This window comes from Tribolium castaneum, chromosome 4, assembly GCF_031307605.1.
Source record: "Tribolium castaneum strain GA2 chromosome 4, icTriCast1.1, whole genome shotgun sequence".
NCBI lineage: Eukaryota > Metazoa > Arthropoda > Insecta > Coleoptera > Tenebrionidae > Tribolium > Tribolium castaneum.
Window position 1 is genome coordinate 8325983 of NC_087397.1, and position 26651 is coordinate 8352633.

At 34.9% G+C, this 26651-nt stretch overlaps 3 protein-coding genes across 22 annotated transcripts in view; 1 reads left to right on the forward strand and 2 right to left on the reverse strand.

The window, feature by feature from the left end:
• Positions 1-26651, reverse strand: part of dlg1 (discs large 1) — a 214229-nt gene that overhangs the window by 36399 nt on the left and 151179 nt on the right. For 12 of the 13 annotated variants that reach the window (XM_064356389.1, XM_064356388.1, XM_064356390.1 and 9 more), the window contains one exon: positions 13384-13419. In XM_064356389.1, the coding sequence (XP_064212459.1) occupies positions 13384-13419 (36 nt within the window). Of the gene's footprint in view, positions 1-13383; positions 13420-23797; positions 24031-26651 lie in introns of those variants that run through there. The other variant, XM_015985000.2, reaches the window with a different exon arrangement.
• Positions 13491-15220, forward strand: LOC135265968 (uncharacterized). 5 transcript variants are annotated; one of them, XR_010333876.1, is made up of 5 exons: positions 13491-13769; positions 13822-14015; positions 14066-14353; positions 14415-14775; positions 14840-15220. XR_010333876.1 is itself a non-coding variant. In XM_064356398.1 (5 exons), exons 3-5 carry the CDS (start codon positions 13959-13961, stop codon positions 15201-15203), a joined length of 1131 nt encoding a protein of 376 aa, XP_064212468.1. In that variant the 5' UTR covers positions 13491-13769; positions 13822-13838; positions 13891-13958; the 3' UTR covers positions 15204-15220. The 5 variants fall into 5 exon arrangements, 4 of the variants coding, with proteins under 4 accessions (XP_064212468.1, XP_064212466.1, XP_064212467.1 ...); XM_064356398.1 differs by having other exon boundaries at positions 13822-13838; positions 13891-14015; positions 14066-14775; XM_064356396.1 differs by having other exon boundaries at positions 14066-14775.
• Positions 15165-17536, reverse strand: LOC135265273 (uncharacterized). Of its 4 annotated transcripts, XM_064356393.1 has the most exons (6): positions 17312-17522; positions 16876-17253; positions 16691-16823; positions 16438-16629; positions 15741-16384; positions 15165-15677 (listed from the first exon to the last, which is right to left on the reverse strand). In XM_064356393.1, exons 2-6 carry the CDS (start codon positions 17213-17215, stop codon positions 15244-15246), a joined length of 1743 nt encoding a protein of 580 aa, XP_064212463.1. In that variant the 5' UTR covers positions 17216-17253; positions 17312-17522; the 3' UTR covers positions 15165-15243. The 4 variants fall into 4 exon arrangements, 1 of the variants encoding a protein (XP_064212463.1); XR_010333874.1 differs by having other exon boundaries at positions 15165-16384; positions 16691-17253; positions 17312-17378; positions 17493-17536; XR_010333875.1 differs by having other exon boundaries at positions 15165-16384; positions 16691-16820.

Consider the following 26651-nt stretch of genomic DNA (forward strand, 5'->3'; position numbering starts at 1 on the left):
TTCCCTAGAGGGTTGCGTGAGATACGTGCTTAGGAATCGAGTAACGCACCGCGCATAAAGTTTTCCAGCTTTTGCGGTGAATCGACGACCCACATAAACTACCGGTTAAGAGAAACTAGCGGCCTTTCTGTTACTGTACACCTGCATTATATACCTAGTTCTTTATTTAAAAATCAACCGGGTCATTTATTTTCTCGAAAGATGGAGTAGAATGATAGGAATAAACGTGTTTCGACTGAACAAGTAGCGAATTGACGATGCCTCAACTCGACTTGAATTTTATCAGTCTTCAACCGAAAAATAACAGATGCAAACAAATCCCGACACACCTCAAGTGGGCGGAATCTGATTCTGGAACTCACCACTGCATATCGCCCTCTTCCTGTTGTAGCCATTCCCACGAGTTCTTATTGTTTTCGTGGTCTTCTTAAAATTAATACTTCTTATTTTATGAACACTGTAAAATTTTGCCGTAAAAAACCTAAATGGTCACTCTAGCCAAACGATAACACTTTGCTTCCGAAACACAGTTAACGTTTTCTTTGAAAGGCCAACCCCATTATTTTTAAGTTTTATGGGGAAAATTCTAGCGCGATGTAAGTTCCATCAAACTTCCCTCTTTCGGTAGACCTGGGATAATGTAATAATAAAATCATCGACGCGTGGTAATGTCTCTGGGGCATATCACGTCCTGACGGTGGTCATCACGTTAACACACCAAGCGGATCGGCCACTGTCACACCACATCAGCTATTTCATTTCCAATACGCGAACATATCACTAATTAATCGGCTTAGAACAAAATTAAATTGTTACAAGATACGGTCATTTGGAGGATTTGAAAAGATCCAATTACTTTTTTAAGTTCGAAGGCGCCAGCGTCTCCGGAAGAAAGAACTACTTTTTCACTCCACATCAATAACACTGTCCAACGAATTTACCATTTTTTCTCGTTTCAGACGACAAAGAGTGTACTGTATGTTTTTTGAGGTACTGAACGCCAAGCCCGTTATAATAATTATTTTTTCTAAAAAATTTTGAGAAAATCGATTTGCAAGCTTTAAAATTGATTTTCTCGCTTATGAGTATTTTTATTAGGACTAAGAATAAGATAAAAACTGAATGGTTGCTACTCATAAACAGGAACCACAAAAAATCGAAATAAGAATAATTCACAATTAAATCCAAGAAGAAAATACGTGAAAATCCCATCCCACAGCTCATTTATTTCCACATTCATTTTTTTTATCAAATATCATATCAAAAGGAATGTATCGGGAAAGGGTTGCCTAAAAAAATGCTCGAGACTATGATTAAGGAAGCTAAAAATGTCGAAATTTACAGTATTTTAGTATTTTACAGCCGATTTAATTAGCATTTTTAAAAGTTATTTACAGGATTCATTCTTCTATTCGGGCTCTAGGGAAGAAAGTCTTTTAAAATGTGACAAATGCTTTATTTAATACAGAAAATAATTTTGAAAACTAAAAAAATCAATGAAAAATATTTCCCATCAACATTAAGTGTTAACGGAAAAATAAAATACTTTTGGCCATGTAGTAGACTCTTAAGAATAAAGAATGATTCTTATTTTTGTTATTTTTATTTCTAAAAACGGTCTAAAAACGTATTTCCAATTCGCATTCAGTACTCCAAAAAATATACAGTACACTCCTCTTCGTCCAAAGTGAGATTTCTTGTGGCTCTATAAAATTACCTATGTATGAATTGATTCCCTTAAAGTAAACCAAATTGGTTAAACACACGGTATATTTAATTTGCAAACTTTGCGTCGTCTAATAACATGGTAGTGGCAGTAGAGTTTCGTTTTATTTCTCAAGGGATCTTGAAATTTTTTGAAGGACCACGCTTCTATCAAGTTTGTTTTCCTTACTTCGTATTTAAAACAACTTTCCAAAGTCAATAAAGCCAAGATCCCGCTTCCAGAATTTTAAATGCACGGGCATGTGTACGAACCCCATTGTTTGGAATGCGTCGCAACCTTGCGGGTGCAAATTCGATAGAATTTATGCGTTGAAGCTTCACGCCGAATAAACCATCGTATATATAGCGCAATAAGAGATCCGCTTGGAGATACGGCCAGATTATGAAGATGTAATGCCGGTTTGAAATCGCGCGGAGTTCTCTGCTCCGACCGGAATTGAAACATCTTATCGGCGTGTCCGTGAAACGCTTCGCCTCCCTCATTTTCCTACTCTACCTCCACGTATGTGTCGAGGAGGTAATGACAGCTTCTTCAGCCCATCCTCGGTGATGAATTGCAGTGTGGATGGTGCGGTTCGGGCCGTTATCTTGAGACTCGAAGGACTTTCCACATTGTTGCCGCATCGTTTATTATACATTATGGAATTCCAATTCTCGCCTGAGGGATTTCACGGATTTCCAGGGGTTCGGAAAGGACTCACTAAAAACTTACGTCGCCAGACAATTCAAGTTTGTTTTATTTTTGCCAAGGGTTTTTCCGTAAATGGGACTTAGTCGCCACTAAAAGCAGCTCCTGGGAGATTTTTTACCGGTGAGCCAACAAGATTAATTCTGCCGCACCTCACAGTATCGAAATTTTTGCTCAAGCTTCGTCACTTTCAGGAAAACAAAACGATTCTTTAATTGGCCATTTGCCGAAACAACCACAAGCAATGAAAATCTACATAGCCATAATCACTTTTCACATTTTTCAATGTTCGTGTCGCCTCATGCGACAGTAAATCAAGAGGAGAAGCGGTGATTTTCAATGTTTTATTTATAATAAAGTTTCCTGGTAGTTGTTAGTTTGAAACAATAAATCTCATCGAAAAAAGTGCAGGAGCTACTCCTGCAGCAATCCTTCCGGAAGTGGCACCCTAAACCGTACAAGTAACATTTTCAATTAAAAACTCACGATTTTCGCTAAATTTTATTGAAATAATAACACTGCCCAACAAAATAATATTTTCTTCTTTATTTCCACGTTTCTTAAATGACGGACCTATAAAGGATAAAACTCCATTTTCGAGAAAAATATAATCAATAGCACTTTTAGCGCAGACTTTAAATAGAAAGTTATAAACCTAACAAAAAAAAGTCAATTTTTTTGTATACTTTTTATGTAGAAAATCGGATTTAGTTCCAAAGCATACATTTTTCCTTAACATACTATTAAGTTTCAAACCATACAAACTCCTAATTTACCAATTAGTAAAACAAAAAGTTTAACTTCCAAAGCATATTTTAAATACAAAGTAAAATTAAAATTACAAAGTGAGCAAAATCCGTTTAGGACAATCTGACCTGACGTGTTTTTATAAAACATTTGTGTTTTATTGTTATACTTTTGGTAAAACTGTTTTGACTTTTCTTAAATTTTAAACAAATTGTTCAATCTCCACCATAATTACTTTGAAACATTTTTACAAACAATTTTTGCAAAAAAAACTTTTTTGTAGTTTTACAACTGTTATTAATTTTTCCAGAACTGTTACATAAACTTTCCTTTTTTTCAGAGCGCAAAATGTTTTTTTTTTAATATTCACAGTAGTAGACAATTATGTGATGAATAAAGCTAAAGAGCCTTTAAAAATATTATCAAGTCTCAAATCTTCAGATTCAAAAAATTACAAGTTTTTCTTGTGAAACTTCACCCAGACTTTTATCCATTTTATTTTCTACACAGTAACTAAAAAGACCCATGTTTATTCTAATCACAATTTCTTGTAGCAAAAAAAGGTAAGCAAAAACATTTCAAAGTCCATCAATAACAATAAACGTTAAAAATTTAAATCGCATACTTGCTTCATATTTAAAATTTGAAAAAGTTCCAAAAGATCAAAAGTCTTTTTCGTTTTCTGAAAATTTAATAAGCCCACTTTAAAACTAGGCCCCTTATTTGTATGTTTTTAAGAAATTAAACCACAACTACTTTTGACTTTTTTCTCAATAAAATGTCCTAATACTCATGAAAAATGCAATTTCTGTACTTTATTACGTGCGATCTTTTCTAATTTCCTCTAATAAAAATTAAAACAGGTTTTCCAAAAAATATAAACAAATATACTAGTAAATTCGTCCTTTTGCTCATTCTGTAGTCAAAATTGCGTCTGGTTTTCACCAAAAAAAGCCACTGAGTATTGTGTGCGATGACTTTGTTCGCAATAAGTTGCTCGATTTGCTCCGGATTGGGATTTAAGATTCACATAAAGTCGTCGGTTTTCGAGCTACTAGACGCCGAATGAAATCAATTCATCGGAATGTGGGGCGACAAGACGACAATTCCGATCCAATTTGTATGCAATTACGGTTGTTTAATGAAAACGCAATCTAACAGTCACATCAGCCGTCCAATTAAGAATGAAAAGTTGATTCTATTTTATTAGCAAATTTGCAAATTCCGCTGTCATTTTTCCATTCTTCGCTCTTGGTAAATTGTGTCGAAACATTTCGCGCCGAAGGCGCTGATGTTCTAACTTATTAAGGCATTTATAAACCTTCAAAATTAGGTTTGTAACGAAACGGCTAGCGAATCGAGACAAATTGATTCGATTAGAGCTTTTCCTGCGAAAATTAAGCGAAGGTGAGGAGCAGAAGCTCCAATTACGCTTTCTTTCCTCAAATAATAATACAAACGCTCGTAACGTTTCGTTAAAAGTACTTTTCACCTTAATTTACTGACGGCAGTTTATGTAAATACACCTATACGAGGTGGGAGAAGCTCGGCCGGGTGCTTTGACGAAGTCACGTCTTTACGGGCGGCAATTAACGGATGATAATGCTAGACTTTCTTCCTTAAGGAAATGAGATACAAACGCGAAGGCACTTGCTTAAACACGTCTCGCTACTGCGACTCTCCTTATGCTTGATTAATTCAGAGATAATCCGCCCGCTTCTTACTCCACTTGAGTAGATCGTCCAACTGTCGCACACTTTGCATCGCAAAGGATACACACTTCAAACGTCTATTTTCATCCAAACGGGACAATCGGAAGTACATTTCTGGAAGAAACCCTCCTCGAGTGCATATTAATTTGAGCGCCGTTCAAAGATTTAGATTGCTTATAGGAACTGTCCTAATTTCTCGTTTGTTCCAGCAGATAAGGTCGCTCTAACCGCACTATTAGTCAGCTAAATTTCGTTCCTATATTACGGTAGGTATAGCGTCCGGGCACGAAATGCTTATATCGCAGCTAAACAGGGGCTATTAAATGGAATAATTTAAAATTATCTGTGGATTTTGAAGTCAGCGTAATAACAAGTACTGTACACACATGAGGAGCGATCCCAGAAGCCATAAAAGTTTGTTAAAGGGTAGATTATATCCGGAAGCAAAGTCTGTCCTACAAATACGTGACACGGCACTAATAGGACATTAAGCAACTACATTAAAAGCATGTGCTCAAGGTATGGTCCCTTGATATTGAATTTAAATTATACCGTAATCAGTTTCGGATAATCCACTCTGTCTCCACTCTTTTAGATATTTTAAAATGGAGATTAAACGATACTGCAATTTCACGCCCAAACGGCTAAGACAGTTTTTTACTCGTTGATACAAAGTCTCAGCAAAAAAATATATTCTTAGAACCACAGGCCCAAAAGCAATTAAAACAGTCACAAAATAATAGAATAATCATATTAAAACAGAAAATATTTTATTTTTAATATTTCATTTTATATAATTTTCATTTTAAATAATCTTCAAAACCAGCTTTGTTTTAATTTTTTGCTTCAACTTCTTACACAGAAATTTAATTCAAAAATTCAACTGACAATATTTGGTAATGTCAACATTTAAATTAAAAGCTTTTGTATGAGAATAAGAACTTATTATAGTTTACAGTAAAGATTTATGGATTATGGAACATAAAAAAATGTTTTAATAAACTTTTCCGTAATTTGTCGCTGGCTGAAGGACTGATGCATTATTGATCCTGAAAGCCATCTTTGAAATTGTCCATGGAAACAACAGTTGATACAGGAACAATCTTTAATCTTCAAATTAAGTTAGCACATTCTTGCCTAATATCTTTTGTAACAAGTAAACAAGCAAACAGTGTGTTAATACAGTAGAATTTGATTTAACACACGAAAGATAAGCCCAATACCAAGGTTAGCGTTCGATATATCGTGTCTTGCAGCAGTTTCAAGTTATTTACCTAGAGGTTGGAGCAGTTATGAGTGACAAATTAAGTACAGTAGTTAAAATGTAAATTATGCATGACACTGCTCGTGCTGCGGAACGCGCACGTCCGTTTTACTGTGCAAGAGTCGTTGGAACTTAACCTAAAATCCTTCGAAAGTATGAATCCATCGATATCACCCACCCACCCAATGATTCACATCAATTAGAAATGCATACAGAATGAAACTTACAAGGTACGACACGAAGGTTTCCTTGTTCTGGTGTCTTTTCGACGAAAACATCACGTGCTAACTGACAATCACTGCGTACCCACGGCCTTAAATTAAGATACAGTACCGCGTAAAAATCTAGGAGCACCATTGAGTGCCGGAGTTGGGAACTGTGTGACTTCCGGACGAGCGGTGTGTTGAGGTAGACGATGCGGACTGACCATAATATTGTCGACTGTTATTGTGCAGTGATACATAGACTAGGTGCGGTGTGGAATCCATTATTTTATTACCACATACACGGCATGGAGGTAAACGCGTTAGAGCGACGTCAAGTGCAAAGTTTTTGGAAGCAATCAACTCGAAATGCACGTGAAACTGGTTGGAATACAATACAAACAGATCAATTACGAGGTTTCATTAGCTGGGGTATTATACGATCTGAACCAACTTTATCATCTTCGTAGCAAATGAAAGAAAGAAGAGAATGAGGGTTTAGTGAAATAACCCGAATTTTGGCCATGTTTTCCTACTTCCGCCAATTACGATGACACTTGATACAATCTAAATTAATGTTAGTGAATGATGAATTGTGTTTATCGTTATTTCCCCAGAGTGATTGTCTTGAAGTTCTCATTCATCAGATCAACTCGAGCTTGGTATTCATAAATAACTAAAAGAAATTGGAGGAAAACCGTATTAAAAAACATGAACAGCAAGGGCAATAAGATTGTGTTTTGCTCCGTATAACAACTTGATTCCGCTACCATATATTCTGACGAGTTGTAGCCAAGTAGTTTTTGCCGGAGCTGTTTCTCAAGTTTCCGGTGTGAGGATTTAACTAATTTTAAGAACATGACCGGAATAAGTAACTCAAAGTGTATTATCTACGAACCACTTTGTTTCGGAAATTGATTTTACATATGACAGCCGAACAATACGCAATAAATTACTTCTAAACGCAATAAAATGGAAATAAATTTAATTCAAACTAAAACTGGGAAAAATAAAACTTGATTTATCTAACAACACAACACCAATGTCGCAACCAGCAATTTGCAGGATCGAATCTGAAGCTCAATAGAGTTGACGTAGTTGATGTTATAACTTATGCCAGCTCTCGCGTGGGTGCTTTCACTGAAAATCTTCTATCCAAGAAATGGAAGTCTTTCAATGCAACGGTAAATCAAGATAATGTGTAAATACCAAATTAAAATCTGTGTTATAAAGAGATCAAAATTTGTTGATAAGACAATGATTAAGATAAGTGGGAGTGTCATTCTTACATAATGTTTTTACACACAATTACCTGTGTGCGTTATTTGTACCACATTTTTGTTGACTTTGTTTAGAAATTCACAGTTAAGATTACAAAAAATTTAATTTAATCCTTATCTATAGAAACTATAAAATGATTCATGAAACAGGGTGTAGTCACTGTTGCAATCAACTGATAACAATAATAACTTATGAATCCTATGACTAGACTCCGGATTTCAGGTTTTTCGCCTTTTTACAACCATTTTTTAAGTCATTGCTCTGAAAATTTAGACGGTAATGGAACGACTGCGCTCTCTGACGACATTATCGGAACTATCGTGAACGGGAACGTATTACTTGCACGTCTTTCGTATCCTAACCTTTAGATATCCGTAGTTTACCCTTATTTGTATTTTAAGTCCATTATTTTATTTTATTTTTATTTCAAATTTTCATTATTCTATTTTACTATTTTAGGTTTTAACTATTTAATAGGTATATTTATTATTATGTCACTTTAAATATTTGTAACTGTTTTAGCCGGTTGAAAAATTCAGTCGTTTTATTTTTTATGAAGAAACGTTTAAATTTGATGAAGAGTAACGAAAGAAAGTTATTGCAATATGCCAAAAATAAATAAAAAAAAACTTTGTGAACTGTTTTTTGATAAAGATTTTTTGATTTTTCTGCAACCTAGAGAAATCCGAACCATCGCCTATTTACTGGTGGTAAACGTAGAGGATAAACAAAACTCTGACCCTCCACATTTTTCATACAAGACAAATTGGGTACACCTTAACTTTTCCAGTAAAATAAATGTATATCGCACGCGTTAATTTACAGCATTGCTCTTATCAAACATGACCTCATACGACTTGATAAATTATTCGCACTCACCGTGTCCAAATTGAATAAGGACGAAACTTTTTTCATAAAACCGTCTTGTTGCCGCTTCTTCCTTCTCGATGTCATTTTTCGTTTTGTTATCGCCGTTTCGTGATGATTAATCCTCCAATATACAACAACGAAAAAATTGGATTCGGGATTACTCTCATATCACAGTAAATTAAACGAACTTCACTAACACATTAATTGCTTCACCCAACTGGAATTACAAATATTTTCTTTCAGGATCAACGTTTGACCTAACCCAATCAAAAGTTTGGCTTGCAAATATGTAGTAATTTCATTTAAAACTATTGTACTTCAATATCCATTATCATAAATTGCACCAAATTCAATTAAAGACAAAATGAAAAATTATCTATGACGTGAATAGGTGCAAATAAAATATTTTATGTATTTCGTGATATGTGTGGGGTATTGTTTGGTTTAGTACAGGACGGGTTATTTAACTACGCAATCTATGAAATTGCAGCTAGACTATAAACATTAAAGTTACATCAAGTAAATGAAATTGAGATTAAATTACTTCCTTAACTTTACTTTCGAAATTAACAAATTTTGCATTTTTAACTCAAGCCCAACCATCAAACTTGTTCCCTTTGATCAAAGTATCAAACACCACCTACACAGCAAAAACAAATTACAAACCTCGAAAACATGAGAACAAAGGACTTGTAAGAATTCGCACCCAGATTCTGTGCACAATTATTTTCGATATCAAAGAAAAGCTCATACAAAAGTGGAATAGTTTTCTCAAGTTTCAGGTATCTTTTAATAGACACATAATGAACTTCTCTTCTTACATATCAAACTGGTTATGAAGCTTTTTACAAAAGTTGGTTCAATCATTTTCTAATTTTCTCCTCAATTTCTAATAAGAAACAAAGTCAAATTCCGCTTTCTCCATCCCTTGTAAGAGCTTGAAATAGTTCAATGACTTTATCTCTTGCAAAATCGAAGTGACAAATTCGCTCGACTAATTTCTAAAGTGTTTTGAAATAAATTGTGACAAAAGTGAACGATACAGGGTGGTTTATAAATCGATCTGTAATTTGAGCGGGAAAACGAGATCGCATCACCTGTGTCAAGAATTCATTTGTTTTACGCTGTTGTTAAAGAAGAAACTCCCACATACTTTGCAAGCCATCTTAAGACAACATTACAGACAGTGTAGACTGGTTAGTCTAGCTTGAGATGTCATGATCTACGTTCAATGGCATTCACCTTTTTACCTTTAGAACTAGCGGCCGGTACAGTTAATCCAAAAAAAAATGTTCCAACATTCAGGCTAATACAAAATCACAGTCATTTAAAAAATAAAATAAAAAAACAACCATAGATGAAATAATATAGATAGAGGCACGTGAGTCGTTACTTAACAAAAATTTAAAGGTAGGCCATGAACGCGTCTGTCAACTAAAATTTCTAGGTTAGGTCGTCCTTGAAACGTCAAAATTCCGCCAAAAATGCAGTTTTCACAATCCGCATGCCACAAAAACCACATTTAAATGTCACAGAATTGTTTGGTGCACTCGTTCACTCCAACTTTCGTAAAAGCCGTCGTGTACTATCACAGAACGATATGTAAACACCGACATGTTATCAATTCAAGGTACGCGTTCACAAAACAACCACTTGTAGCTTTGCCGGTTTGGTCACCAACGTTGGCATTTTGCCTGCATGGCGTCTATAGGGTGCAACGTCACGAACCGGGAGGATACGGCATTAAAAAGGCATTTTGTTGCATGCACGACCGTTGGTACGCTTGGTACCGAACATGCCCGAACAGGTTTATCGGACTGGTGGTCTTTGTTGTTCCTTTTCTAGGTTTTTCTAATTGGAACTATCAGTACTATTGTAATAGTTGCATTTCTTCAAAGCAAGTGCATTAAGCAATAATTCCGCTGTAGTTACTTAACTGCGTGACCTTGACTTCAATGGACACCTATTGTTATATACCTGTTTTTTATTTGTTCTTAATATTTTTGTTTGGTTTCATTGCCTCAGACTTAACCATACCGCATATCCGCTACTTTAAACAATTACGTCACTTGTTTCGTCAGGATAATATGTTTATCCTTTTCTTTATTGCATGAGGAAATAGTAAATCGAATTAGAAGTCTAATGCCGTCTGAAGGAATTTGCATATAGTAGAAAGGATAGCTTTGTCCCAATGATTACATAAATGTGGTCACTAAAGAGGTGTAATTATGGTACTTATCACTTTTCTCATGTTAGATAATATTTCGTCATCATGAGAATCTAATTAGAAGTGTAACCACGGCATGAATATACTAAAGGACTTCCAATTTGATAAATTTCCAGTAGGGTAATCGCAAAGTGAAAAAAAATCTTCAAAAATTATGTTAAAAATTGTACGAGTTTTTCTTTTCAATAAAGATGACTTAAAATGTGGCTTTTTTCCTTTAAAATTTACCAATGTTCTTAAAATGTAACTAATAAGTTAGTAGTGATTGTGTACATAAAAACCGAAAACTAAATAATTTGCATTATTTTGAAACCTATTTTCCTTGAACCTGCTTAAGTAAATTGTACCGCACTATGCTTTTAGTTAGACAACACCCAATACACCAGTTTACAATTAAAACACTCAACTTTTATCTAGCTCCAGTGCAGAGACCAAAAGTGGGGTAAAACACATATTTTTGGGACAAAATCTTTTTGTTTTCCTTGCATTACATCCAAGAAATGCTGATCCTTGTTGGATCTGTACAGTTATAAAATAGGACCGATAGAATAGTATACAAATTAAGGAGAGTATTATTATTATGAACTTTGAGTAAAATTAATGAAATATCATAACATTTTGAAAAATCCAAAATAAAATGCAATAAGTAATAAAAAATAAGCAATTTGAATGAAAAACAGATACAAGTTGATACAATATCTCTCTCACTACAACGTCTTTTGGTACTGTCGGTTTTGTTTTTTTTTCTTATTTTACTTTTTTGTCGTTAGCTCAATTATTTTGTCGTGCTAATTCTAGTGAAAAAAAGATTTATAATTGTCTTGAATTTGGACTATTTTTATATTTTTATGTGATTTTCTCGTCGTGCCAATAATCTACACATTTCCCTTTTTATAATATTTATAAAAAATACGTAAATCACTACTTTAACTTAACCAAAGTAGCACCTACATATGAAGAAGTATAATAAATAATATAACAGAATAGATAGAAGTTTTGGTAGAGAACATATACGAAAAAAAAAAGAAATAGTATTACAGAAAAAAAGACGCTCTATTTACGAATGATTTATTTCCTTTTAACTTTTTGTTTGATTCTTTAAATTTAAGTCTAGATTAGTTATTAACTCGACCTATCGTAAGGTCATCTTTACGCCTGTGTTTTATCATCATTGTTAGTTCAAAAGGAACAATGCTATTTGATTAAAAAACTTGTGTTGTTTACCTAATTACTCATTTAAATAATAAAATACATACGGACACTTCATTTAAATTCGCAGAGCAACTAGTTAAAACAACGCTCTAAAATAATCATCACTAAATTAAACGAAATATTTTAATATTTAATTATTAATTAATTTACATTGTTTTGCCAGTTTGTTTTAGTTGAACATTAGTCCAACGGTAATTCAACAACAAATATTTTTGTTCAAGTAGCAAACTCATGAAATTTGCTAATTAAATCAATATGGTTCACATTAAATTACAACTCCCAAACAATGTATCACATTTTAACGGAAAATGCTTTTGTTGCTGACTTTATCTTAATCAAATATCCCAATAATGCCAACATATTACAATTTATACGTATACCTTAGTTTCGTTTCGGCTATAAATGTAATTTAGAGGGAACAAACGAGTGGACAAGAGCAATCTGCTGATAAAATCTAGCTTCTCGTTGCGTTTACTCTAAAATAGAGAAATATGGGGACTCGTAACTACCATCGATTGTAATATAGCTTTATTTTTACTTATTTTAAAAAATCAGTAGTCGGATCTAGATTTTATATTTAGAAACGTTCGTTCAGGATGAATCTATTAATAAAAAATAGGTCGCATTTGGTTCCAATGTGTTCCAATAAATTTACCATAATTAAAAAAAAATGGTTCCTAAAAGTCAAATCAAACCCTGACAATATTCAACACATTTTCTCGTCTCGCACGCTATGTATTCTTATGAATCAATAAAAGCCGCGTCAGTGACATATCTGGTGAAATTACTGTTGATTTATCCTTTATGGAAAACAGTTTGGAAGTTTTTCGTGCGAAATATGTTTAAGGCGCGCCTAATATATTTTATTTATTACGTCGGAGAAGCATTTGAATAAGCCGGTACTATCCTCGTACTTATTAGATCGCTCCAGCTATCAGGCGGATGCACTAGACCTGCCTCAAGTTTTCTCGATATTACTTTTATAGCTCCATAAATTCAAACTAATGGTGATCTTGTTTTAGTGTGTTATTATCATTTATTTAACTCGAGTACGAGCAGCGAAACTCCGAGTTGTGAAAATATTTGTGTAGAAACAGCCCGAGTAGTAAAAGTTTCCAATGAAAGCATAATAAGGGTGAAGATTGAATTCTGAATACATACATGCGGAAGAATTTCAATTCTCACGCAGGTGCGAATATCACACTGCTTTTTGTTCACTTGAAAACGAAAATAAATTCTTTTCGTCTCCCCAAATCCGAACACCGCAAGTTTTCCTAAAATACCTATAAATTCTTCCTCTGCATGGAATGGAAGCTTTGGTTATGAAATGAATCGACGATTTGATCGATGTGTGAATTTCCAACCGAGCGAGCTCAAGACAACCAACTATACACACGTCGGAAAATCTTTGAATTAAGCCAAAACGTGTCGAGATTCAAAAAGAAATCACTCACCTGATCGCTGTCGTTGCCTTGCCAGCTGTCGTTTCCCTGCAATCAAGAAAATTCGTAAATATTAAAATTAAGCCAGCCATCAATTGCAGATTTACGATGTAATATTGAAAATTAAGTCAGGACGTAAATACGCGCTATCAGTCGTGACGTCACCTCCCCACTCTTATTACGGTAGGTCAGTTGCTCAAAGCTAAACAACCAGTCTTTTACATGTGGTGTAATACGTTTTTCGGTTTTTTGGTTGTGTTTGTGCGTTAATAACGTGTCAAATAGCTGCAGCGGGTGTAATTTGTGCCACTAGAGACTTTAATTTAATTTAGAAGTGACTTTTTGTGAAAATACGAACTTTATAAAAGAATACAGGGAACCACGTTGTCGGTGAGAAAGTGAGTAAGCTTTAATTATACTTTGAGAAACTATTATATTTATGCATTTTAGTGGCAGAAAAGCACATTGTTAAGTTTCACTTTATTGCGAAATTTTTTGGGGACGGTAATCGCTTTTTAGTTCGGGGAGAAAATGCTTTTACCAGCGGTCACGTCACCAAATTTAGGTTTGATGGCACAGTACAACCGATGAGAATTTCTGCAGAAGTTCTACCGAGCATGAAAAAGCTAAATTATACTGTGGAGGTTTGTATTTATTTAACTGTTAGACATTTCTTCTACAAAGTGTGTTTTAGATTTCATATGACCTAGAAGAAGGGGTTAAGACGGCACATTGTACCTGCCCAAGGGGCAACGTGGCTTGCCATCATATGGCTGCAGCATTATATTATGCTCATTATAATGTAAGTGCTACTGACATTGAGTGTCAGTGGAGTGCCCCATCAAAAACAACACCACAAACAGAAGTCATTAAGTTAGCTGATGTTTACAAGCCGAAATTATCAAACTATACGGCACTGTCTAGGTCCTCTACTGAGGACGAAATTATTCAGTTCCGTGCCGAAATAGGCGTCACGAATGTGGTGGGCTTCACTTGGCTCCTAAGACCAGAAGCAAGTGAAGAAGCCAGAAAAATTATTGCAGATATCGAAGAAATTCTACAAAGCTTAGAATACGTGCAGGCCATAGACAAACAAAAGTTTCTTTTGGAGAAGTGCAGAATAGATGAGGCACGCATTAAACTGGTTGAGGCGTGCACTCGGGGCCAACATGTTAACGAAAATTGGCATGTAGCAAGGAAACATCGTTTAACGGCCAGCAGGTTTGGCATGGTACTATCTGCTTGCAGTAGACGAAGATTCCCACCCTCTTTATTTAAAAATTTGGCGGAAGGCTATTCGCTTGACAGGGTTGCTGCTGTGCAGTGGGGTAAGACCCACGAGAAGACAGCGCTCAGAGAATTTGAAGAAGCGACGAATCTTAAAGTCCAAGAGACGGGATTTTGGTAGGTCGAAAATAATTAACACGTATAACTTAGATGAATAATGTAATATTACTTTTTTTTGTAGGTTGGAAGAATCAGGCTTTTTGGGAGCAAGTCCTGATGGATTAGTGGAAGAAGATGGGATTCTCGAAATTAAATGCCCATATAAATATAGGGACACTGACAGTTTGTCTGAAGCCCTGAAGGATAAAAAATATTTTTATTGGAGGGATGAAAATGAGGACATTAATCTTAACAGCAATCACAATTATTACCACCAAGTACAGGGGCAAATGCACATCACTGGTCGAAGTATCTGCTACTTTGTCGTGTGGACACCAAAGTGCACAGAGATATTTCAAATTGAAAAAGATCCGGGGTGGTCAGAAAATATCAATATTTTAAAAGAATTTTATCTTGACCAATATATTTCCTTTATTTCACAATAATAAACTGTATATAAATAGATGGTTTTTATTTTACATTATTTTAATCATCACAATCCTGAAACAATTCTGCTACCTCTTTAATTAATGGAAATTGGAGGTTTGTTAAAGCGGCAGTCGCTTTAAAAACAATATCTCCATAGTGGCACAAAGACTCTGGCAAAAAATTTAAAATATGATAACATTTTAATCGGCGTATTGCCCTTTCGACGTGTATTCTTGCACGTGCAATATTTTCGGTACACTTAACTTGCTCTGGTGTAAATTGGACATTTGATAAAAAAGGTGGAATATTCAAAGTGACCCCTGGTGGCAGAATATTTTGGATCAAAAATCCCTTATCGGCTAAAATCATATCTCCAGTTTTTAACATGTCGATTATTCCACAATTTAAAACAACTTTTTGATCAGAAGTTGATCCCACGTATAAATCACTTACAAATGTGATGACACCATTGGGTGCAACTCCAATTAGCCCTTTGAAAGTATTATGATGTTTGTAAGTACTATATGTTAATTTCTGTGTTGACATAGACTTACGTGATACCACAGTGAAAATTTCGGTACAATCTAGAACTGCTCTACAATTAGTAAAATTGCTAAAACATGTTGGCAAGCAAGATTTATTTTTTTCGCGCGAAGGCATTGTCGTCATAAACTGTTTATATAAAATTTCATATATTACATGGACAAATGTTAAAATAATATTAGAAACTGTGCTTTGGGCAACCCCAAAGCGTTGCGCCAAATCAAGTTGAGGGAAATTGAGTCGTAATTTTACTAGGGTTAAAAAGAGTTGGTCAATTCTAGTTAACTTTTGGACTGTCCATTTGTGGTAATATTTTATGTCCAACTTTTCGATTAAGTGAAACAATGCTTCGAAAATCTGGCTATTGGGAAGACCGGTATATAAAACAATGAGTTTGTCATTTCCTTGAACATTTTCATAGCAAAATCGTACTGTCAGATATTGTATTTTTGCTTTAAGTTCAGCATTTTCCTTTTTGAGAAAATACATTTCTGCTTCAAGAGCCGCATGTGACACCAAGGGTGCTTGCACACCCATAGATTCTAACGGAGCATCTTGAATTATATCTGCTGGTGCTGCAACTACGGCTGTAGACGTCGATGGCACTTCCTCTAAATTCATTGTCGATGGTACTGTTTCTTCCGGTATATCAACACTATTCAAATGATCAAATTGTAAATCAATTTAAAACTAGGATTCACTTTTTACCTTAATGATTCAGCGGAACTAGAACAAGAAGGGAGTCCTTGTTTTTTCATCTTTTTTTTTTCTGGAGATTCCACTTGAAAATAGGCTCTTTTTGCGATATTGTGCAAAAATAATTCAGGACCATTTTCCTTTCTTCCATCCCGAAAATGGCAGCTGCAAACGTAGGCTCCTGGTCCGGGTTCTACATCTCTTCTACATTTAACAATGAAACAAGCAATTAAAAATTAATATCAAAACATCTATTAAAAATTACCTCAACAATTTTTTCCATAGTGCTCGTTCTTTTCCCGACTTAGGAAAACTAAAAAAATGGCATTTATCGCGAGTACTATAGTGTTTGCAATCTGGAGCCCAACACATTCCCATAGTTGTGATGTAAAAACCTACTACACATGAACTATCAAAGTATCGCAACAAAATATTATTCACAAATCATACCTAATGATGTACCACAAAAATGAGATAATGTCTTGGAAAAACAGAATTTTAAAAATTCAAGAACACGAAGATATGGAGAACGATCGGAAAAAACACGATAACAAAAGACACTCACGAAAGAAGCACAGAACTCACAACCCGTACTACTTTCAACCATGTATGTGCCTGAACCCTCTACCCTCGTATACCTGCTATTCATCCCTCGTGATGGGGGAGGGGGACAGAAAACAACCCGTTTATTGGGGTTGCGCCGGTTGCACCCCATGAATTCGTCATTCAGAAGAAATCCAATGTCATTAGTGTGGCAAACCATTTTTCCCTCAGTTTTAAAAGGCCACATAATAATTTACATCAATATGATGTCCAAATTAAGAAAAACTGAATTTTGAAGTTTGAAAAAAGTTAGGTTAGAAAAGGATTTATGTGTTCAACTTACAGAAATATTAGCTCAGTTGCTAAAATCTTTAAGAAACGACATTGCATTTTTCATAGCTATCATTTCTCTGTAAAAGTAATGTTCCTACACTTCTAGCATTAAAGAAATACGAAAAACTTTTAAATGCCCATAAGAAAAGCATTGAAAATGGCGATTGTTTAGCTTTAAGGTGCTGACCTACCTCAAATGTCTACGTCACACTGATAGCGCGTATTGCTGTTTGAATATTTAGATTAGTCTGATGGAATAATTTGATTTCGGAAAAGTTTCAGACGAGTTTTTGTCTCTGCCAAGCATTTATGTTCACATTATTGCCACTTAAAACTTGGAAGAAGTGTGAAAAACACCACTGACTGTTGATTTAACATTTCTTTCCACAAGTTTTTAAATAATTCACACTTTCGCTTAGTCGCACATATCGATTCCGTTCTATAAAAGAACTCCAAAACAGGATTATCGTCCAATTTGACCCGATATACCAAGCAGGAAAACAAGTAAAATTTTTATGGCGGCTCGAAACGTGCTTACTTCTGTCATTTTGTCGAGATTTCAGTCGAAGTCAGATAAAGGCCACCTCAAAACGTGATCTGTCCCAAGACTTTCAAATAAAGGAAAGGCTCAGTAATGACACTCTAAACCAAATAACTAAAGAAGGGTTTCTCATTAATTCCAATGACACATAAAGAATCAAAATACGAAAATAAAAGGTTGTTTTGCCTAAATGACACATTCAAACTAAAAAATATTCACCTAAAAATTTGTACACTTCTCCAATTAATCCGGGATTTCCTGCTCACAGAAAACGTTTTTAAAATATACCGGAAGTGGGTCTTAACTTCCAATTTGGATGAAAAGCTACGTCTTTTATTGCGCTTTTCAACAGTATTTAGCTGTTTTTGAAATAATTATTGTCTTTAAATATTTTACAAACGCATTCGTAAGTAAAAAGAAATAACAAACCCCAAAAATATCCATTTTTCTCATTGAAATAATACTCAAAATTTTTATTCATTACATAGAGAGGAATTTAATTATTCTGTGTTAGTCTGTGTTAACATTCCCTAAACCTAGACCAGTTTCATTTTCACTACATTCACCCCCTAGCGTAATTCGCCCGTTTAAAGAGCAACTTACGCTCAGATTATCGCCCAAATTATATTAGAAAATGAAACCAGTTCATGTTTTTTTTGTTGACATTGAGAGATATTCATTAGCAATAAAAAATTGGGGAATTAAAATTTTTCATACCTAAATTTAGTGTATTTATTGTATTAACGAAAGCGTTTATAAAAAATGCGAATTAAACTTATCGTTTATTCAATGAGAATTATTTCCTTTTCATTTTGAAAATTTGATTTACAGGTAAGTACTGTAACACATTTAAATATGTCCTTAAATTATGAGAATAGTGAGGGATTTACGTTTCAAAATACAAACTGAACCAAATGTAACGCATAAAACGCATGTCTTTATTATGAGTTCATCTCATTATAGAGACAATAAAGTATGCTGAAAAAGTTATTGATAATCTTATTTTCCTGTTCTCTCTGTTACTGTATAATAGGGTGATTGCGAGGACAATTGTTTCTTGCTTTTATAATTTTTGAATTTTTAATTTAATTTTTGTATTTTACCAAAAAGATAAAGATGTATAATTGCTTGTTCTAAAATAGTGAAATATCTTGCTATTTTTGTAAGATTGTTACTCTCCATTGTCCTGGACTTATTTCATTTATAGTTTTATAATTTTGATCGTTTGGCTGAAACTTTGCAGCTGAAGTTATTTAGAAAAGCTGTTTTCGGGCAGAGCAAAGCAAAACATCGGTTGTTTCGGATGATTTAACACAGCTATAGGTTCGATCGCGTACCGAGGATAATAAAGGGGAAGCCACTAGGTAAGTTGGACGTTTCCGGTCAAATGATCCATTCGAGCTGTTGGAATTCGCTTAAGCGTCCACATTCCTAGCTGTCAGTAATTAATTATTGGCACTGTATCTAATTGAGAGCAACATTTTAGCAAGACGTGTAATGTATGTAGCACATTGGATTCTCGGCGTTTCTGGTAATTGAAGTCCGCTGCACGTTGTGGCATTATACTATAAATTTTGCGTAGTGAATTTTAACTTGAAGCTGTTTTTCGATCAGTTGACGGCAATGACCTGTCGTTGAAAATGTCATCCACGTTCCGACTGGGGCGTTGTTTGCCACCACACTTATCTTTCCCCCAATTCTTGTCGAAATAAATTGTGTTTGTGTTATAACAAATCTAAACATGATTTATCTTCATCGACCCAAATTGATTTGTAATGTTGGTATTGTTTGATACGGCAACGGGTTGCTTGCCGTGAAATTGTACACCGCAGCGTCCCTCATCAACTGCACTGTTTTCTTGGCGCTATAAATTCCCTGATTAATGTGGGAAACGTCTCCGGGTATTTACAAAGGAGGCGCAGCCGAGGCCGCCTAACGATTTTGGCGCTATATTAAACTTGAAACTTCTCAACCAGACGGTTTCGAGAGATAGGAAACGGTCTATAGAGAATATAGAGATCTTCCAGGTCGACATCGCTACGCTAACTGTTCGAGTACACACTTCGTTGACTGTATAAAGTCGCACTCCATCTCCGAACACAATGAACTACTCAACTGTTTCTAAGCCACCAGACCATTATTTATACCAAGAACAATTGCTGTGTTGGTATTTATGGCGACGCTTTAATTGTGAACACACAACGTCCCGTGTAACACGCGATAAAGTTATTTGAATATCAAAACACTAGGTTATAAGCGGTTACCGACAAAGTCCACTGCAGCGTGAATGCTGTATTGTTCAGATGTATTGTCGATATGCTACAAACTCAGATAATCCTTCTGGTCGAAGGGAATTTCGCCTAAGCTGGAAGGGGCTGTCACAAACGACATCAGGAGATAAACTTCCAAAGTTTTCATAAATGCAATAAATCCCAAGACTTACACAGGCAGACGCTATAATCAATTCGTAACAAAGCTTACATTCGTTCATTATTTACAACCATATTTTCGCCCACTGGTCACAACAAAAAATATTGGAATTGAAAAAATCTGTTTTAATTTATAATTAGGAATGTAACAATCGAAATTAAACAGTTTAATTATCGTATTACTAGTCGAATCGTAAATTTTTGATGCCCAAATAACATGCAGTTAAATGTTTAATTATTTGTTTGGTTCCAGTTTTAGTTTGTCAAACAACAGTTTATCCATGTAATTAATTGGTAATGTGGTTTGCCCCGACAATCAAATAAAATACAATGGTGTCTGATTATAAAGAACACAGAAAATGTATCAAAAGTTCGTTATATCCGATGTTACTTACTATTAAGAGGTAAATTAAAACAGGGTGTTGCAGCAGTTATTTTATCTTATAACAGAAAACCCAAATATGCATTATATGCACTTTAAAAAACCGTTTAAAAATCTTGTTAAAACATAAAACGGAAGTACACAGCACCTACCCAAAAATTAAAAAATTAAAATTCTAGTAATTATCAACCCCAACATATTTTTCAAAATTCGGTCAAAAATTCGTTATAAAAGAAAAACAGTTCACTATATCCGGAAATGCGTTAAAAGCTGGTTTACTATAACCAGTCAGAAAATAAATTGTGCTTTGCTTGAAAAATAGTACGTTCCTGCCGCAGGTTCGTTATAAGTGGGTTCGCTATAACCTGATTCTACTGTATGTTTATTCACTTTACTAGAAGAAAATGTTCATAAAACTGCAAAAACTGAAATTCCAGTACTATAAGTTAGTGAACAAGACTCGCCTGAATGCTATAAGTTTAAGAAGTTAAGGCAAATCTTTTAAAGCAGGCTTGAGTGTTCTACTTTCATAAAAGTTTGTCTTGTTTTAAGTTTGTAGCTCCCGCTGTGACTTTTTCGCGAATCCATCATATTTACTAATTTGTCACACTTTTTGCACTGCTCACAACTTTTGAGTTTCCATTTGTGTGGATGAGTTTATGTCGATCAGAATAGTAACGCGTTCGGAACAATGCAATTTCAAACGGTGCGATTTATTCTTGTCTTTTGTCGCTTTTTGGTATAATTGAACAAAACGCCGCACATCAATTAATTATCTCTAGGACTGGAATCACGATAAATTGTGCACAAACCCATCTACAAAGTCGAGATTTATGACAATAAATTCGGATCAAAGCGAGAGGGAAAAGTCGACGATCTTCCCTTCAAATTAACAAATATAATGGTGTAGCCCGCGGTTGATGGTCCAACTTTTGAATTATTCGCTAAGTGAGATTTAAGTTTAAGTGTAGTACTTATTAAATTGGCCTAGTTGAAAGGAAGGATGCTTTCCAAGTAATTACCATAAATTTAGCACTTTAGTGTCGCGAAAAATTTCTAATTGAGATAATTTCCAAATAAATTATCGGTCTAGAGCGGAAACGGGTTTCTTTTCACGCCGGTATTTTGACATTTCACGGCAATATTTCGCAGTATTATGCACCGCGTATTCTTTACAGACGCTCCAGCATGAATGCTACTGTAATCCTGAAGGTTGGAGAGACTTTCGCATAATTTATCATGAAAGATATATGTTTAAAGAAACGTGCCAGCATACATCATGTTGTGCCTTACACACGTTTTTTCAAAATCTTATGTGAGAACATTAATTTTTTCAGCAACCCTTTTCTTCCCATTTAATTAATTTTTCATAAAATCACGTTTCATTGAAGCTTTCTAAGTGATAAATTAAAAGACCACTTCCACAATGCATTGCAGAAAGTAACACCAAGCGAGGGGATTATTAAACCCCCATTAACACCGCTAACTGAACAATAGCAGAGTTGCAGGTAACTTCACTTTCCACCAAATAAATAGCGGCTATGGCATTAATGATGATGGTTAAATGTATTTCGGTACCAACGAATGAACAAAGGCTTTTTGTCTCGATTTTATGTGCAATTTCGAATGGGTATAATAAAGCAAAGGAAACGTCAAATTGATTCATTATAACATTATGATTAATTTACGCAGTTTAAATTTGGTGGAGGCGCCGGGTTAAAAAAAAAAGTGCAGTTCCTGGCAGTGCCAGTTGATATTTTCTCAGACACGAAACTATTTCATGTCTTTTACATATTTATCCTCGTAATTCAGATGCCTGACACGAGGCATTTATCCAAGAATAATATTGATTAACATTCCAAAAACTTGCAAGCTTTTAGCCATGTTTAATGCGATCTGCATAAGCTGCATCGGCTTATGGGACCTGTCTCTGTAATGAATAATAGCTTTGTTCTCAAGATAATGCAAGGAGTGCACAATAGCGAAAGCCAGCTTCAAACGGAAATTGTAAACACGTCATATGTCACAATGCACTTTTTACGAGGAAACAATTCAACTAGTAGTAAAATAGTGGCGCTCATTTCTTTCTGCGTTGTCCGCGAAAACAAATTAATGAAAACCCTGTGGGAGATTAAAACGTAGCGCAGGTTTCTATTTGATATATTAATAATCCTTTGTCAGTGGAGATATCAAACAAACCATATGAAAAAGACAGTGATCGTTCTATTAAAAATTCATGGTAGAATCTTTTGTTTCATTTGAAAGCTTTGTGCGAAATTTGTTTAATTTTTGCAAACAAACGCCCACTTTGAAATTAAAATTGAGCGATGCGTTATTCATGGGTGCTCATTTATGTCACTTTACTGTATGAATGTATTATCATCTAAAGCTCACGAACGTGAAGGGGACATTATTAGTAACATGTATGCATATCGAACTGCCTATTATAATTTCAATGAAATGAAAATATTTACCTAGTTCGGGCTTTGTTTTCGTAAAAAGTTATCTACCATTTTGTGTTGATATGAGCCATCACAAAGCTATACCAATTGGTTCGTAATTAATTTTAGAGAACCAATAAAATGACAGAAAGAATTTATTTCGGTTTTATTTTTAGACCCGGTAGCTGCAAAACAAATTAAAAATCCAGCGTCTGTTTAAAAGAGTAAAATAAAAAATTAACTGACTTAATTACAAGAAACGTAAATGAGAAAATCCGAAAACAAAAACGAGCAATTTAACCTCCTCCAACGAGGCAGTATTTTTAACCTGTTTTTAATTTTTACAAATGACCTGTTGAAGAATTTAATATATTTTTGCACTTTATCTCTAGGCGAAATCTGAATTTAGGTGTTAGCTTTTCGCTTTTAGTTGCTAATTAAATCAGTGCGGAGGCATCAAAAATGGGCAAAACCTTGCGTTTGTCATCTCGTTATAATTTAATACCCAAATTTATGCAAGCGAATGAATTTATCAAGGGGTGGTCGTGTAATAAGCGAAGTTATACAAGTTATTAGAAGAGACGCCGCCGTCTAAGCTGCGACCGCCTCCATAATAATTTATACCGCCTCTTAATAGTGCTCCAAAGTAGTGCACATACATGCCATCTATTCTAACATTATTAATTTCAGCGATCAAGCGTACCAGCATTGGCCATCGCACCATCAAGTAGACTTTCGCCCTGCCGAAGAACCGAAAACGACGAAGTCGTTTCAGTTTTTTGTCGTTGAAACCCATGATGGTTCACATTTTCACTCCACATTCATTAAAAATTGGTCATTCAACCCATTGCGGCGCAAAAATGATAAGGGGGAAAGTAATTGGGGTTGTTTTTGGTTACCGCCAAAATACGTAAATTACGCGCGGCCGGTGGCGGCGTCGTGACGAGCGTCACGACGTCAGTTTGAATACTGAGAGGGATGCTGCGTAAACGACGCCGGTTGAGGGATGGCGTCGCGGCGCACGCTGAGTCCTACCTAGGGGTTAAGGTTTTTGTGGCCTTCCCGTCACAAAAACAATGCAGTATTTTATGACGTTTCAACTTGTTTGCCACATTTTCAAACGAAAAGCCATAAAATAAATGTTACAAAACCTTAACAAATTTGGTGGATGCGCCGGGATAGTCGTTTCCTACTTGTTTATTAAAAGCAAAACTTCAAGTGTTGTATGTTATTGTTTATTTTTAGGATAATTGTTAGATGAAAAACCTACAATATGTTCGTAAACGATATTTTTGAAAACTTCAGAAAAGTAAGTAAAATGATTATTTGGACTAATTTGGAGGAAATTTTACGCTTTAATTCAATAAAGCGTGGCTATATTTAAATGCATATCAGGCGTTTAGAATGAAATTAGTGTTGCTTGTATAAAATACTAATTCTCGTAGCGGAGAGAAAATGATAAACTCGAACGAGAGGAATTCAGAAAGAAACAATTTTTGTTATTAGGTACTTGGAATATTCTGAATTCAAAAATAAAGTAACGAGTCAATTGATTTATTTATTATGATTTAGCAAAGTATTGTTTGCAGAAAACAATAGAGGGAAAAAACAAAACATCAACATAGGTTTATATTTTTCAAACACGTCTTATAAAAAACAACAATTTTGTCAAAGAAAAAGAAATAAAATTAGTTAAATTACAAATTAAAGCATTAATATGTAATGGTGCTTGAGAATAATTTTGGAAAAAGCAATAATAATTCTGACTAAATTAGTAATTGGAGTTCCGGGGCATAATGAAACCTGCTCCCGCTAGCGTACACAATGGTCTAGAGCCCTTTGTTGCATATTTCAGGAACAGTAGCCAATTTAGCAACGTCTTTCGAAAATAAGAGCAAAGATTAACGGAACAAAAAGATTGTGATTCGCTTGTAGCTGAGTTAGCAATTCCCTTAGCTGACAAAGTCCAGACAGGCTATCTTCGTGAATTTCAACCTGTTTTATATTTAAAATGTGGTTAAGGTAGAATGTCAATTACATGGACGAACCGGGACACGGCGAATGCACATTATGGAACATCGTTGGGATTATTGTGCATGCACGTGTATTTGCCCAAACACTCTGCAATTATTGCAAACTGCAGACAAATTTCCAAACCCGGAAAATAAGAATCTCAACCGCTTCATTAGACTGGATAAACGTCCCCGTGGGAAATTATGCGCCATCAGTTAATCAGCCCTTCTAAATTAAGCACTGTTCATTATTAGTTCGTAAATGAAGTTTCTCGCAGACTGAGGGAATAAAACATGGGAATTTTTCACGAAATAGTGATGGAAACGTGAGTCAACAAAAACGGGAAGCCTTGATAATTTTTTCCAGGTTTCCGTTCCGCACTTCATCCGCAGTAATAAGACGTATTTTCATCGGCGAAAATAAAATTTAAGTGGGCACGAAAGTTGCGTGATAAAAAAATTATATGACTTGGAATAAAAAAAGAAATGAAAACTACATCACCACTTCAAAAAACACAACATGTATAACAATAACAAAGTGAAATATCGCTGAAGGATTATGTCTTAACTTTTTAACTTTTCCTCATCTGGTATCCAGCTTTATAAATTGCGCCAGTGTTAGATTTACTGGTAGCTGAAATTTAAACGTTGCACATTTTTTATTTAGCTAAAATACAGGCATTTTTCCCGGCTTTCCCAGTTCTTCTGTTGAAATTCCTATAAATCATAACGAGCGAGAAACTTCTTTTTTCACTGCTTTATTCTTTTAATGCGTGTTTGTGTATGTTTCTTGGACTATCTACTGCGCCGATGGGATAAATAAATTTGTCAAATCTCTTCCAGCCCTAAAAGGTTCACCCTTGTACGTAATATATGAGTGTTTTTCTAAAATCGGGATTTTTCAAATACAACAACGTATAAAATTAATTGTAGGTGGCAGACAGTTTGAAATGAAAAGCTATTGATCTACGTTGCACTGTCGATTTAACACCGGCAAAAGTGGGATAGTTACAGATATTGTTCCACTTGAATTCCTTGGAAATGAACGAGAAAAGCGCTGTCAAGTGCAACGGTGTCGTCTTATCAACACTTCAAATAACAAAACCAAAGACAGTAAATAGAGCAGCTGCAAGTTGTCAGACAATATCACTAAAGGGTGGATTGTCAGAACTTTACCGAGACGTTGCTTCTGTCACCAATAAAATCTGTTCGAAAGATGTGCTTTATATTTGATCCGCAAATCCCAGCAAAAAATATCCGAACGTAGTGTACTTCCTATGCAAGCTATAAAACCCTCATTTGACTCTCATCGTAAAAGGAACATAAATTATATTCGCATTATCTATCCAAAGTGCATAATAAATCTCAAGCTTTCGTTACGTAATCGATAATAAGAAATGTTTTAAAGTTTCCGGAGCTTTTCCGCCGGAGATTAGCTTTGTCATAGTTCGTTATCCGAGGATTACCTCGATGTTTGTTGTCCGATAATTAAATACGTCTCAGATTAGTCACTGTCGTTTCATTTTATACAAAAAAACCAATAAC